Below are 12761 nucleotides of genomic sequence, written 5' to 3' on the forward strand. Positions count from 1 at the left end.
AAACACAGGCCTGTAATCCACCAGGCTGGGGGCCTTCAGAATTGTCCTGCTGCTCACTAATAGCAGAGGGTTCCAAACTTAGAACAACAACAGGACGACAGGTACCACTCCCTCTTCATATTTGGACCAAGAAAATAAAGAAAGCTGGTTCCAAGTTTAGGATATTGTACCATGGACTTCAAAGGATTCTGGCCTGAAAATTGCCTGGATGGACTAGTAAGATTGCCTTTTGTTCCTATTACAAATATGATTCTTGGAAAATTGTGAAGGTTGTGGGTGGAAGATGACTACAAGCTGAAATCATGGGGTGTACACCTTCACACAGTGACATTGTAAACAGCGTTGCAAAGAGTGGCATTCAGTTCTTGAAAAAGCCCAAAGCAATTCAGCCAGGATGTCAGGGCGGAAGTGAAAGAGGTTCCATCCCTTTGCTGGTTAAAAACTCCACCTGCTATGACGCTGGGGAGGGCCTGGCAGAGGAGCAGCCAAGTTCCAGGAGGAACCAAACCACAGCTAAAGGTCTTTGTCAGCTCATGGGAGATCCTGCTTCAGGCAAAAGAAAAGATATGGAAGGACTGATCCCAGGAACCAAAACCTCTTCATCCCAGCTGAACAAATCACAAAGCCACATGGCTAAGGATATTCCGTTCAAGACACAGGGTTCCCATGGATCACAAGGGGCAGACTTTTCTGGAGATGAGGGTGAGGAAAGTAGTACCCAAGATACTTCCAAATGGAAAAGGACATCAAAATGTCACACGTCAAGCACACAGAGCCACTGCTACCAAACCATCCACCCTGCTCATGAGTCTGAAGGCAAAGTGGACTTCCCGGAGCCTCTGGTAAAGGCCCACCAGCATGCTTACGCCTATCTACACTCCAGCCTCTCCAAATATGAAGCAATTCTGTGCATCATCCATCAGGCCACCCAGACCCGGGAGCTGCTGCAGCCCATGGTCAGCTTCCTGCTGCTGTGCTTTGAGGAGATCAGCCAGCTGTTGGGGGAGATCTCCAAGGATGGAGAAGTGCTCCTGCAGGAAGTCAGGGAGGATCTGGCTTGGCCTTTGAAGAAAACAGAGCCCCAGGAACAGCCAGACCTCCTGCAACAGCTGCTGCAGTACACAGTCAGCAAGCTGCAGGTGCTCAATGGCACGGTGGCTTCGCTCACCAGCAGCTTCCTGGAGGGCTCCAGCAGCTACCTCCACTCCACTGCAACCCACTTGGAAAATAAGCTGAGCGCAAAAAGGAATGTGGATGAACGCCTCCTGAGGGCTCTGGGGCAGCTAGAGAGCCTGGCGTGTGGCTGTGGTGACCCTGGGGTGCAGGGTCTCCCCTTATACTCTGAAGACAGCGGCATTGGTGCTGACAGTGAGTCCGTGCAGTCGGTGGACAAGCTGGGCAAGCAAACCAGCTGGGACCTTGCACCAGAGCCCGAAGAATGGAAGTCGGTGACTTCACCCCACACAGAGGCCAGGCAGTCAGGACACGCCTGGCAGCAAAGTCCATTCTGTATGGGTTCAGACAGACCCCAGGACTGCCTGCTCTCAGGGGCTCCTATGGCAAAGGTTCAGCCACAAGCACAGGATGAAGCAATGAGCCCATGCCTCTCCAGCACAAGCCCAGAAAATATCACCTCCCCACCTTTGAAGCTGGGGACAAGCACCCCATGTGATTCCTTTGGGGTTGGGGTCTCTGTGGAGCCACACCTTTCCAAAACCTCCAGGCTGATGGACGCTTCATCTCTTAGTGACAGCGAGGACAGCAGCCCAGAGGAGGAGGAGGAAGATGAAATGAGCAGCATGAGTCTGTGTGCCTGGCAGGAAAAAACTCCACATTCAAGGCCACGATCTTCACCTGCTGACCGGGAAAGCCCATTTCAGGCCCGCACCAGGAGGCTTAGGAGCCTCCAGGCCCAGGAAATGATTCTGAAGATGAAGGAGGCAATCAGTGAAAGGATCAAGTTTGTCCCTGTGCCCTGTGGGCACCAGGACTGGTCTGAGGAGGAGGAGGGGAGGGCAGCGGTCCCCCCAAGACCTAGCACGGTAAGTGGCAGCAGGAGGGCCCCTGAGAGGCAGAGGAGGTCCCAGTCAGAATCGTGTCTCCAGAGTCACGTGGAGGACCCCACCTTTCAGGAGCTGCGAAGGGTCCAGAGGGACCTCAGTCAGAAGCTAGAGGCATTTTATGCCCTGGGTGCCAAAGGGCAGGGGCAGAGCCAGGAGCAGATTCTGCAGCCCGGAGCAGCAGCCATGTGGCCCAATGGCACCTGCAGAGTCAGTCCAAGCAACACCACCAGCAGGCTCAAGGCATCCCTCACCAAGAACTTCAGTATTTTGCCTAGTCAGGACAAGAGCATCTTGCAGAAATGCAATCCCCATCCTGAGGACGAACAAGGCAAAGCTGAGAAGCTTCCAAATGCCATCCCATCAGGAGAGGTCAGTGAGGGGGCCAAGGCCACGGACTGGAATGTCAAGGGCTGTCCCACCAGAACATCCGTCAAGAAGCTTATTGAAACTTTCAGTCCCACGGACAGTCTGAGGATGCTGGGGGACTCTAAGGACTCTGGGGCAAGTCCCTGCCTCAGGAATTGCATCATGCCCCCCAGATTTCCCATGTACAGAGGGCTTGCCCCTTTGTATCCGAAGCCCCAAATTTCTCCAGCATCAGGCAGAGAATCTCTCAAAATGGGCATAGGCTGGAAGCCCTTAGCACCTATCTTTCCCCCTCTGCCTAAAGCAGAAGCAGCCAAGAGTGAGGAGCTCAGCTGTGAAATGGAGGGGAACCTCGAGCACCTCCCTCCACCACCCCTGGAAGTTCTGATGGACAAATCATTCACTTCTCTGGAGTCCCCAGAAAGCAGCAAGTCCACAGAGAGCTCCCCCAAGGAAACCCAGGAGCCAGGACCGGGAGAGGCTGGCCCCACGAGGAAAACATGGGCTTCCCCAAAGCTGAGGGCCTCTGTGAGCCCCCTGGACTTGCTGCCCAGCAAGAGCACCGCCAGCCTGACCAAGCCTCGCAGCACAGGGCCAGGGAGTGGCAGGAGCAGCTGCCAGCCCAGGAAGCCAGCTCTGGACCTGAGCAGCCCACCAGCCACCAGCCAAAGCCCCGAGGTGAAGGGTGGGACTTGGAGTCAGACAGAGAAGGCCGCCAGCCTCTACAGGCAGCCCCGGAAGGCCATCGCCTGGCACCACTCTGGCCCTCCATCTGGACAAAACAGGACCTCAGAGTCCAGCCTGGCCAGACCGAGGCAGAGCCGAGAGAGAAGCCCCCCTGTGGGCAGAAAGGCCTCTCCCACGAGGACACACTGGATGCCTCAAGCAGACAAGAGGCGCCGGAGCCTGCCCTCCTCTTACAGACCTGCCCAGCCAAGCCCCTCTGCTATGCAGACGCCCCCCAGCCCACCACTCAGCCCTGGAGCTCCCAGCCCACCTGTGAGCCCCAGGGTGCTAAGCCCACCCACCACAAAGCGGCGAACTTCCCCACCGCACCAGCCCAAGTTGCCCAACCCTCCCCTCGAGAGTGCACCCACTCAGTGCAAGGTCCCCAGCCCTCCGACCCAGCACCCAGAAGCAAGCCCCCCTTCCTCGATTCCCTCCCCATCACCCCCAATGTCCCCTTCTCAGGGGCACAAGGAAACAAGAGACTCTGAAGACAGCCAAGCCGTCATAGCCAAAGTGTCTGGGAACACACATTCCATATTCTGCCCAGCTACCTCCTCTCTGTTTGAAGCTAAACCGCCACTCTCAACAGCCCACCCACTGACCCCGCCATCGCTGCCACCAGAGGCTGGGGGCCCTCTCGGGAACCCAGCAGGATGCTGGAGGAACAGCTCAGGGCCTTGGCTGAGAGCAGACTCGCAGCGGAGAGCGGCTCTGTGTGCCCTCAACCCTCTGCCTTTCCTCAGGAGGACAGCTTCTGACCGCCAGCCGGGTGGCCGACCGCAGCCTCCCATCTTGGACCCCACCAGCACCTCTTGTGAATCCCAGCTTGGCCAAAGCAGGTAAGGAGTGTCCTGAGGTCACTGCCCTTCAGCGGCTTGGACTAGAGAGGAACAGAGCAAATGGGCCTCAGTATCTTCTGGGTCTCAGTAGTTTTCAAACTGTGCTCCAAGAGAAGAGGCAGTTGGGAAAAAGGTGTAGGGGGCAGTTCCAGCTCCCCCACTTTTCAACCTTGAGTTACTGTGCTCTTATCTGTTACACATTCCAGCTGCCTAAGAAAGATTTTAATTGAAAAGAGGCCCTGCTGTATTAAAAAAATCAAGTTCAAATGAGAACACATGGACACACGAAGGGCACACACTGGGGCCTGTCGGAGGGTAGGGAGCAAGGGGAGGGAGAGCCTTAGGACAATGCACGTGGGGCTTAAAACCTAGTTGATGGGTTGATGGGTGCAGCAAACCACCATGAAACATGTCTATCTATGTAACAAACCTGCACGTTCTGCACGTGTATCCCAGAACTTAAAAATATATATATATATATATCAAAAAAATAAAAATAATAAAATTCAAAACACTCAAGTTAGTTCAACCCCACACACCCCATGTTTTACAGCTGGGGAAACTGAGATGAAAAGGATTGCCCCTGTGGCTGGCTCACTGGTGCCATGTCTCAAACCAGCAGCCTGGCTCCCCATGTTTCTGGTTCCCCGCAGGAGACCAGCATCTAGTTGGGAGGTTCTCAAACTATTTGGTCCCAGGATGCCTTTAAATCCTTTAAAGTTATTAAGAGCCCAAATGAGCCTTTGTGTGTGGAGGCTATATCTATCCATGTTTACTGTATTGAAAGTTAAAACTGAGAAATATGTAAAATATTTATTATTTTGAAAAAAATATGTTAACACAAATAATATACTCTTACAAAAAGTGTGTATTTTCTTGTGTCTACTTTTTTTAAAGCTTTTATTTTAGGTTCATGGGTACATGTGCAGGTTTGTGATGTAGGTAAACTTGTGTCACAAGGGGTTTATTGTACAGATAATTTCATCACCCAGGTACTAATAATACACAATAGTTATTTTTTCTGCTCCTCTCCCTCCTCCCACCTTCTACCCTCAAGTAGGCCCCAGTATCTATTGTTCCCCTCTTTGTGCCCATGAGTTCTCATCATTTAGCTCCCACTTATAAGTAAGAACATGCAGTATTTGGTTAGTTTGCTAAGGATAATTAATGGCCTCTAGCTCCATCCATGTTCCTGCAAAAGACATGATCTTGTTCTTTGTTATGGCTGCATAGTACTCCATGGTATATATATGCATTACATTTTCTTTATCCAATCTGTCATTGATGGGCATTTGGGTTGATTCCATATCTTTGCTATTGTGAATAGTGCTGCAATGAACATTTGCATGCATGTGTCTTTATGAAAAGAGTATCTTCTACAACAACAAAAAATTTTGGGAAAAGAGTAGCACTGTCTTACATTTTTTCAAATTTTTTAGCATCTTGCTTAATATAAGATGACTGGATTCTCAGCTCTGCTTCCATTGTCAACCTGTTGGGATCTCACACCTCATGTAGACACTGGGATCTCCACCCTGCATTCACAAAAGAATGAGTGAGAAGGAGAAGTGACATCTTAGTATTACGATGAAAATAGTTTTGACGTCGTGGGCCCCCTATAAAGTGTCTCGGGAATAACCAGGGGCCCCCAGACTACACTTTGAGAATGGCCAGTCCCGGAGGCATAGAATATAAATGTGTGGCTTCCCATATCCCCAAGGACCTGGCTCCACTTCTCCTCTAACTTCAAAAGTTTATAGAGTGAGAACAAGAGTCTTCATGAGTGCTGAGTGCCAGAATCCAGGGGTGGGGCTGCTACCTCTCCCCTGGGCAGGCTGAGTTCCAAGTGTGCCTTTCTCCTCAGGGCAACGGACGTGCATGTCATTGGCCCAGCCATGCAGACAGGCCCAGGCATGCAGCCACAGTGGGGCATGAGTCAAAGTGTAGCCATTGCTGGACACTGAAAGAAGAACTCGTATGCTCAAGTGGTTATTTTACAGAATACACGGGGAAATGTGCCTTTTCCCAACCTGGCATAGAAACAAAAAAAAATGTCTGAGGTCTATTAGAGAAGAACTCTTATTAATGTGTCTATCAAGATCAGACAAAGCTCAACTAACATCGGTCCTTGCTATCTTTGCATAGCCCACGATTGTGTAAATCAGCAGTTAATTTCTGCCAGAGTGATACATTTTGCAGACTTCACAATCTGTCCAGGCATAAATGGTAATTTTTTACAAAGTACTCGGCAGTCAATTTAAAATAAAGATATTATCTTGGGAAAGTTGTGCATTATTACAGTTAGATAAACTTCCCCAGCCACTTGAAAGAAATGAAATATTGATTATTTTTCCAAGAATTTTAATGTAACATTGCTCTTTTCTTAAATCTAAAATGAGCTTCCTACAGTACAGTGGTTTTCATCTAAGAACCTCTATAAATGTTAATGCATTATTCCTCACTCCAGTCACTTATTCAGTTATTAGATTTCTAAAACTGTGCCCTTCAGCAGAAGAGCTTGAGAGAACAGGGACAATAAAATGGCATTAATTAAAAACACTAACATTTTTAAACAGCAGGAGCAATAATAAAGTAACATAAAATTGTTCAAGAAGAAAATAATGCCCTTCTCTCAGCCTTCTCCTCAGAATAGAGCAGCCTAAAAGGTTGTTTTATGTCCTGAATCTCAATACTTGGGGCAGGGGCGGCAGGGAGGTAACAGTGGCTTAAAAGAGAGAGGACAGCCTGGCGCAGTGGCTCACGCCTGTAATCCCAGCACTTTGGGAGGCTGAGGTGGGTGGATCACCTGAGTTCAGGAGTTCGAGACCAGCCTGTCCACCATGGTAAAACCCCGTCTCTACTAAAAATACAAAAATTAGCAGGGCGTGGTGGCACGCACCTGTAGTCCCAGCTATTCGGGAGGCTAAAGCACAAGAATTGCTTGAACCTGGGAAGCGGCAGTTACAGTGAGCCAAGATCATGCCATTGCACTCCAGCTTGAGTGACAGAGTGAGACTCCATCTACAGAAAAATTTTTAAAAAGAGAGAGAGGAGGGTTCATAAACAGGATGCTTCCTAAGGTCACGTGGAAGGTTGTATAATGACTCGCAACCATTCCCCTGCCTCTTATGACACCACACAGCTCTAAGCCTTCCCACACTGTGAGCATGTGATGGGAAAGTGCTCATTCCCCAGCACCCCTGCCCCCAGGTACAAAGTTGGCATCTGGGAGCAGAAGTGCACCTGCTGTAAGCACATCAAGCCTTTGCCACCCTGTGAATGGCGAGCATTTTTTTTCTTCCATCCTGCATATGGGGAAACACCACCAGGGACTAGGCATGATTTCCCCAAGATCATGCAACAAGCCAGTGCCAGGGAGCTAGAGGCTGCTCAGAATGGGCTGTTGCCCCAAGCAGGGACTTGCAGGGACACAACCACACCCATGATGTCTTGCAGCTGAGGCAGACCTGCAAGCTGAACCAGGCTGCCCTTCCAGTCACTCCGTGGGAGGCAGAAGCCCCCTTTTTAGAAAAATGGATGATGTTTATATCTCCTGATCTTGGGGCCCTGGGGATTGGGAACAGCCCTTGGAGGCTTACCCAGGAAGCTCAATTACTGAGCTTCAACTGTTTTTCTGTGCCAAATCCCCTAGCGGGGGTACCAGCCTCTAGGTCTCAGGATGTTGGGGCACTGTGTGCATTCGAGAAGGCTCCAGACTTTCTCCCCTCAATGTGGTATTTTCAGTCTTCGCCTGGCCTTGACTGCCCAGGCATGCACGCTCTGCCGCCCTTACTCAGTCTCCTGGATCAGATACCCATTGGGCCCTGGGCCCTGAACTCCTGTAGGCACCTGTGATGGGGCTGGAGGACAACACAGATGAGATTGGCTCCATGCCACAGTGAGTTGGGTTCCTTCCTGTCTGACAACCATAGCTGTGTGCTGATCTTAGCTCCCACCCCACTTACCCACGACTCCTACCACCCACCTTGATCTTGTTCAGATCCAAATGCAAACATATTCTCCACTGGTTTGGCATCCCATGTAAGCCTAACCTCACAGAGCTGAGCACATTGTGCAATAAAGCTCACAGATCAGGCAAGAACGTGCTGTCGTGGGCAGAGAGAAGGGCCTTCTTGCCTGTGCATGTGGGGAGCTAGGGTCCTGTCCTGGCCCTGAGGCAACTGATTGAGAGCTCTGACCAAGGCCTCATAGACCCTGTAGTAGGAGAGTGTGGTCCCTAGAGTCCTTTCCTAGTGTGACTTCCTATTCATTCAACAATGCAGCTCCGTAGTGTTGCTACCCACCTATGGGGCACTTACGCTATTAATACAATAGTATGCCAAGGGTCTTCCATGCTTCACCCAGTATTGATACCTATGAGTGCCTGATGGGCTGGGTACTATTATTACTTCCTTTTTTTTATTTTATTTTTTTATTTTAAGATGGAGTTTCACTCTTGTTGCCCAGACTGGAGTGCTATGGTGCAATCTCAGCTCACTGCAACCTCTGCCTCCCAGGTTCAAGCGATTCTCCTGTCTCAGCCTCCTGAGTAGCTGGGATTACAGGTGTCCGCCACTACGCCCGGCTAATTTTTGCTATTTTTAGTACAGATGTGGTTTCACCATGTTAGCCAAGCTGGTCTCGAACTCCTGACCCCAAGTGATCCGCCCTCCTCGGCCTCTCAAAGTGCTGGGATTACAGGCGTGAGCCACCACGCCTGGCCTATTACTTCCATTTTGTAAGGAAGAAAACAAAGATTCAGAGGGGTGAACTAATAAGCCGGAGAGTCAGGACTTGAAACCAGGCAGTCAGCCTCTAATTCCCACTCTGGGGAGCCTCAGGCTGTCCTGCCAGCAGACAGCCAGTGTGGTTTCCTGGGCAGGTCCCCTGCTAGCCGAAGCTTGCTCCATGTTCAGGGCCACCCTCCATTCTGCACTCCCAAGGCGTGCCAAATCCCACTCAGGCTCCTGTGGGGGTCCCCTCCCCATGCAAAGCCCCTCTTAGCTGTGTCACTTGGCAGCTGGGAATCTCTGTTCCAGCCAAATGAGGGGCCTGGGCCGGGCCAAGCTGCTTGCATTTTTCTCCATTCAGGAAAAGGGTGGCAGCTGCGCGAAGCTGGTTTTTTCCTTGTTGTTGTTGTTGTCTTTAATTCAACTGGCTAAGCCTAACCCTTATTAAACAAGAAGTGCTTTAAAAACAAAAACAAAATAAAGGCCCTGCTCCCAGAGCTTCTGAGGGAGTTGCTTTGTTCAGAGCAGCAGGATCCAGGGCTTCAGGGGAAAGAACAGGACTCAGCCAGTCACCCCAGCTCCCGCAGCGCCCACCCCTGCAGGCACACGGCAAGGGCGGCACCAGCCTGGCAAGCCTGGTACAGAGGGCAGAGGCCTGGCACCCAGGGTGAACAGGCTTGTGGGAGAGGGCTGGGGAGGGACAGAGAGAATGGAGGACAGGGGTGGGGCAGGAAGGAGCAGCAGAGGAGGAGTGTCTGACCTGCACTTGTCCTTTCTCTCGGCAGCAGCAGCGAGGAGAGCCCTAAGAAGGACACAGAGCCGGGGAGCAGCCCCTGTTCCCCTGAACTGCAGGGCAGCACCAGGCGTGCATCTCCCCCAGAGTTCTGTGTGCTGGGCCACGGGCTGCAACCGGAGCCTCGGACCGGCCACATCCAGGACAAATCCCAGCCAGAGGCGCAGCCCCAGCAAGAGGAGGTGTCCTGACAGGCTGACGAGGGGGCCACACTCACGCAGTCACCCCAGAAGGCCAAGTGTGACAGCCAAGTGTCCAGCCTGACCCAGAGATGGTGGGCAAACCAAACTCCTACTGAGGTGTCCTGGAAAGGCCTGGAAGGTGCACTGTCCAGCGGGTCAGCTGAATTTTAAACAATCGCCATTTTCAGTCCCAGATCCTGCTCTGCCTTGGGATTCAAAGGTTAACCAGAACTTTAGACCCCACAATGACAGTATCTAATGCTTTAAGTACTGGCCTTAATTTGGAGTGGGGTGGGGGGTGGAGAATGTATTTGTTGCATGCTTGATAGGGTTTTAACTGGGTTCATTCCTTGAGATCACTTAAGTCTCACAACAGTGAATGAAGCAGATAGCATTCTCCAGTTTTGCGCATATGAAAACCGAAGGTGTGGGGAGAGGCCCCCTCAAGTGTCTGGCTGAAGATCATACAGCTAAGAAGAGAATAGAGCAAAATTTTGCACAGATGAGTCTGGTGCTAGAATCTCTCTGCTCTTTTTATTACCCATAAGTATTGCATCACTCCACCTGCCTAAAGCAGACGTGGGTGCGCAAATGGTTGCAAAGCTTCTTTGTTGTAAGGTTAAGTAGTGGCACAGCACTGAAGTCCCTATTGAGAGCTTTGTTTAGAAGCACATGGCTCCCAAAATGAGAAGGCTGAGTGAGCTGGGATTAAAACACACAGCCCCACCCGTCCTCTGTCCTCTCCTCCTTCCCAAGCTCAGTTTCAATGCTGTAAACTTAAAGCTGACAGCTCACAATACCAGCCATGCTGCCTCTCGGCCTAAGCGTGTAGCAAATGCTCTCACTGCCCTACGCATTACATGCTTCTCGACTGACTAGGGTAAACCAAGCCTCCCAAACAAGGCAGCCCATTCTCCACATGCCGTGGGCGCTGGAGCTCAGAAGATAGCATGGGTAAGGCATACATACTCACACGCCGATCTCCCCTCGGAGGCTTCTTGGCCAACTTTATTCCCAGGTCATCTTGCAGAACTTCTGCTGGAGTCGAAATCAAAGTGAAAAACAGTTGTTCATGCCAAAAACCTGCTTCTGCCAATGAGCTAGATATTTGCTGCGGATCTTGGAATGTTTCCATTGGAGGCTGTGGTGTGCATTCTATTTAGAAAAGATTTTGCAGTAATTGAGTGATTCAATGCCGGCTCAATGGGTTGGCAAAAGACAAGAATTCTTACCCACCGGGGTACAGCTAAGGGACGATCCTCCAGATCTGCTGCAAAGCTGATTTTTAAAGTTTGGGGTAATTATAGACCTCAAACCCATTCTTGCTGAGATTGTGGGCTCAAAAACTTGTTAAACTGGGTCCCTAGGGACTACAGCTACCTCCCCCAGAGAGAGGCTATGACTCAGAGTAAATGAATCCCACCTCGACTTGTCCAGTTATTATTCAAAGGCACCCAAAGAACAGCTGATTAAACTACCAAGAGGGGTCACAACCCACCCCTCTGTTGGAAAGGGACACACCCAGCTGTCTGCTCACGTTTGCTCCTGTTGCCGCCCTCATCTCAGAGAAGTGCTCAGGCAGTGCCCAGGCCAGCTGATTCTAGAGCCAAGCCACACTCACTGCTGGGTGGACACTTAGGAGCTGCCTGGGCTGCAGGCAACGCAGGGAAGTCTAGCCACCCAGGCAGGGCAGGGTCCGACGTAAGCACGTGAGAATGGACCAGGTTCAGCAAACTTGCCCGACAGAGATCTGGGCATTCTCCCTAAATGGTTGGGCAGACCAACCATTAGGTCACCATGGGGTGAGCCTTAGGTAAGCTGGGCACGGAGCTAAGTGAGCAGGAGACACACAGTGTGGGCGGCCTTTGAGGTCTAGCTCACAAGTAAGTGGCTTCAGGTGGGACTGCTCAGAAAGCGGGCCCTGCCTGGGCTAGGATTTAGGGGCAGGATTCCTGGAGGTCCGAGGAAACAAAGCTGTTCCCCAGCTGCAGGGAGATGAGTGGGACACAGTGGGTGAAACTGGGGTGCGGTGAGGGGGTGTAACCACAGGAATTATAAACATTTTAGTTACTGGAACCAGGATATGAAATGGAGCCACACCAGCAGTGACGGGAAGCAAGGCTGAGTCTCCAGCCCAGGCCTCCTTCCATAAAGGGACTCATCTTAAAAGTCCAGGGCTGGGTAGAAAGTGGAAAGGGTGGCTGAGTGTCCCCTGCTGTGGCCATGCAAGCTAGCGGCAGCAGGGAGCCAGGCAGAGTATTCCACCACAGAAGGGGTCAGTGTCATGGAGAACACGCAGGAAGGGTCCAGAATGAACAACTGTGCTTTCCATAAGCATGCATGGCAGGAGGCTGTCTGAGACTAGAGGTTGCCCCTCACCAGGCTAGGCTGGTAAGCAGCAGGAAGTGCCCACCTAACATGTTGCAGCAGACGAAGGGTACAGGGCGCCCGGGATCTGCCATCAGCTGTGGAGATGCCCATGATGCCTCCTTGTCCCTCTGGAGGACCTCCACATTTGCTTGGTGCCAATGTGTGGCAGGACAGGGCAAGGCTCCTGCCACAGGTCCCCACATGCGATGTCATAAGAGCTCCCAGCTGCCACCAGACCCAGGCAGCAGGGATGGTGAGCTGGTGATGCCATTGTGTTGCCCGGTAACCCAAGGCTACTGGAATTCCAAGTCAGCTTCCCCCACTCCAGGGAAGATGGGGAGGGGTTGCCAAGGGGCTGGGGGCTGGGGGTCAATTAGGTCAAAGGTGAAGCAGTGCTGAGCCGACATAGGAGCAGGAAGGTCAAAGATGTGTTTTTGGCTACCATACCAGCTACCAGACTTAGCTCAAATTACCTGTGAATTTTAGACTTTGTACAAAAGGAATTAAATCCACAATGGAACAGTTTTGTGGCATCTGCTCAGTTCCACACCCCCACCCCCCGCCCCGAGACCAGGTCTTCCACAAACTTGAGTCTGCCTTGGAGCACACATTGCTGGTGGCAGGAGGGGCAAACCCAGCTGTACAGCTTCTCAGACAAGGGCTGTTCGCGCCCACCATCTCCCTTCTAC

The 12761-nt window shown here is 51.5% G+C and overlaps 1 protein-coding gene across 1 annotated transcript; it reads left to right on the forward strand.

Moving 5' to 3' along the window:
* The first annotated feature begins 302 nt into the window (after positions 1–302).
* On the forward strand, positions 303–9711 carry PCARE (photoreceptor cilium actin regulator). Its single transcript, XM_054476639.1, has 2 exons — positions 303–3997; positions 9513–9711. The coding sequence occupies exons 1-2, from the start codon at positions 303–305 to the stop codon at positions 9709–9711; spliced, it is 3894 nt and encodes a 1297-aa protein (XP_054332614.1).
* Positions 9712–12761: the final 3050 nt, after the last annotated feature.

This window comes from Pongo pygmaeus, chromosome 12 (assembly GCF_028885625.2).
Source record: "Pongo pygmaeus isolate AG05252 chromosome 12, NHGRI_mPonPyg2-v2.0_pri, whole genome shotgun sequence".
NCBI lineage: Eukaryota > Metazoa > Chordata > Mammalia > Primates > Hominidae > Pongo > Pongo pygmaeus.

Bases quoted from the DNA above. Each gene is read 5' to 3' on its own strand.
- PCARE (XM_054476639.1), top strand. From the start codon at position 303: ATGGGGTGTACACCTTCACACAGTGACATTGTAAACAGCGTTGCAAAG. The intron at 3,998-9,512 runs GTAAGGAGTGTC...TTCTCTCGGCAG, and splicing joins TCCCAGCTTGGCCAAAGCAG to CAGCAGCGAGGAGAGCCCTA.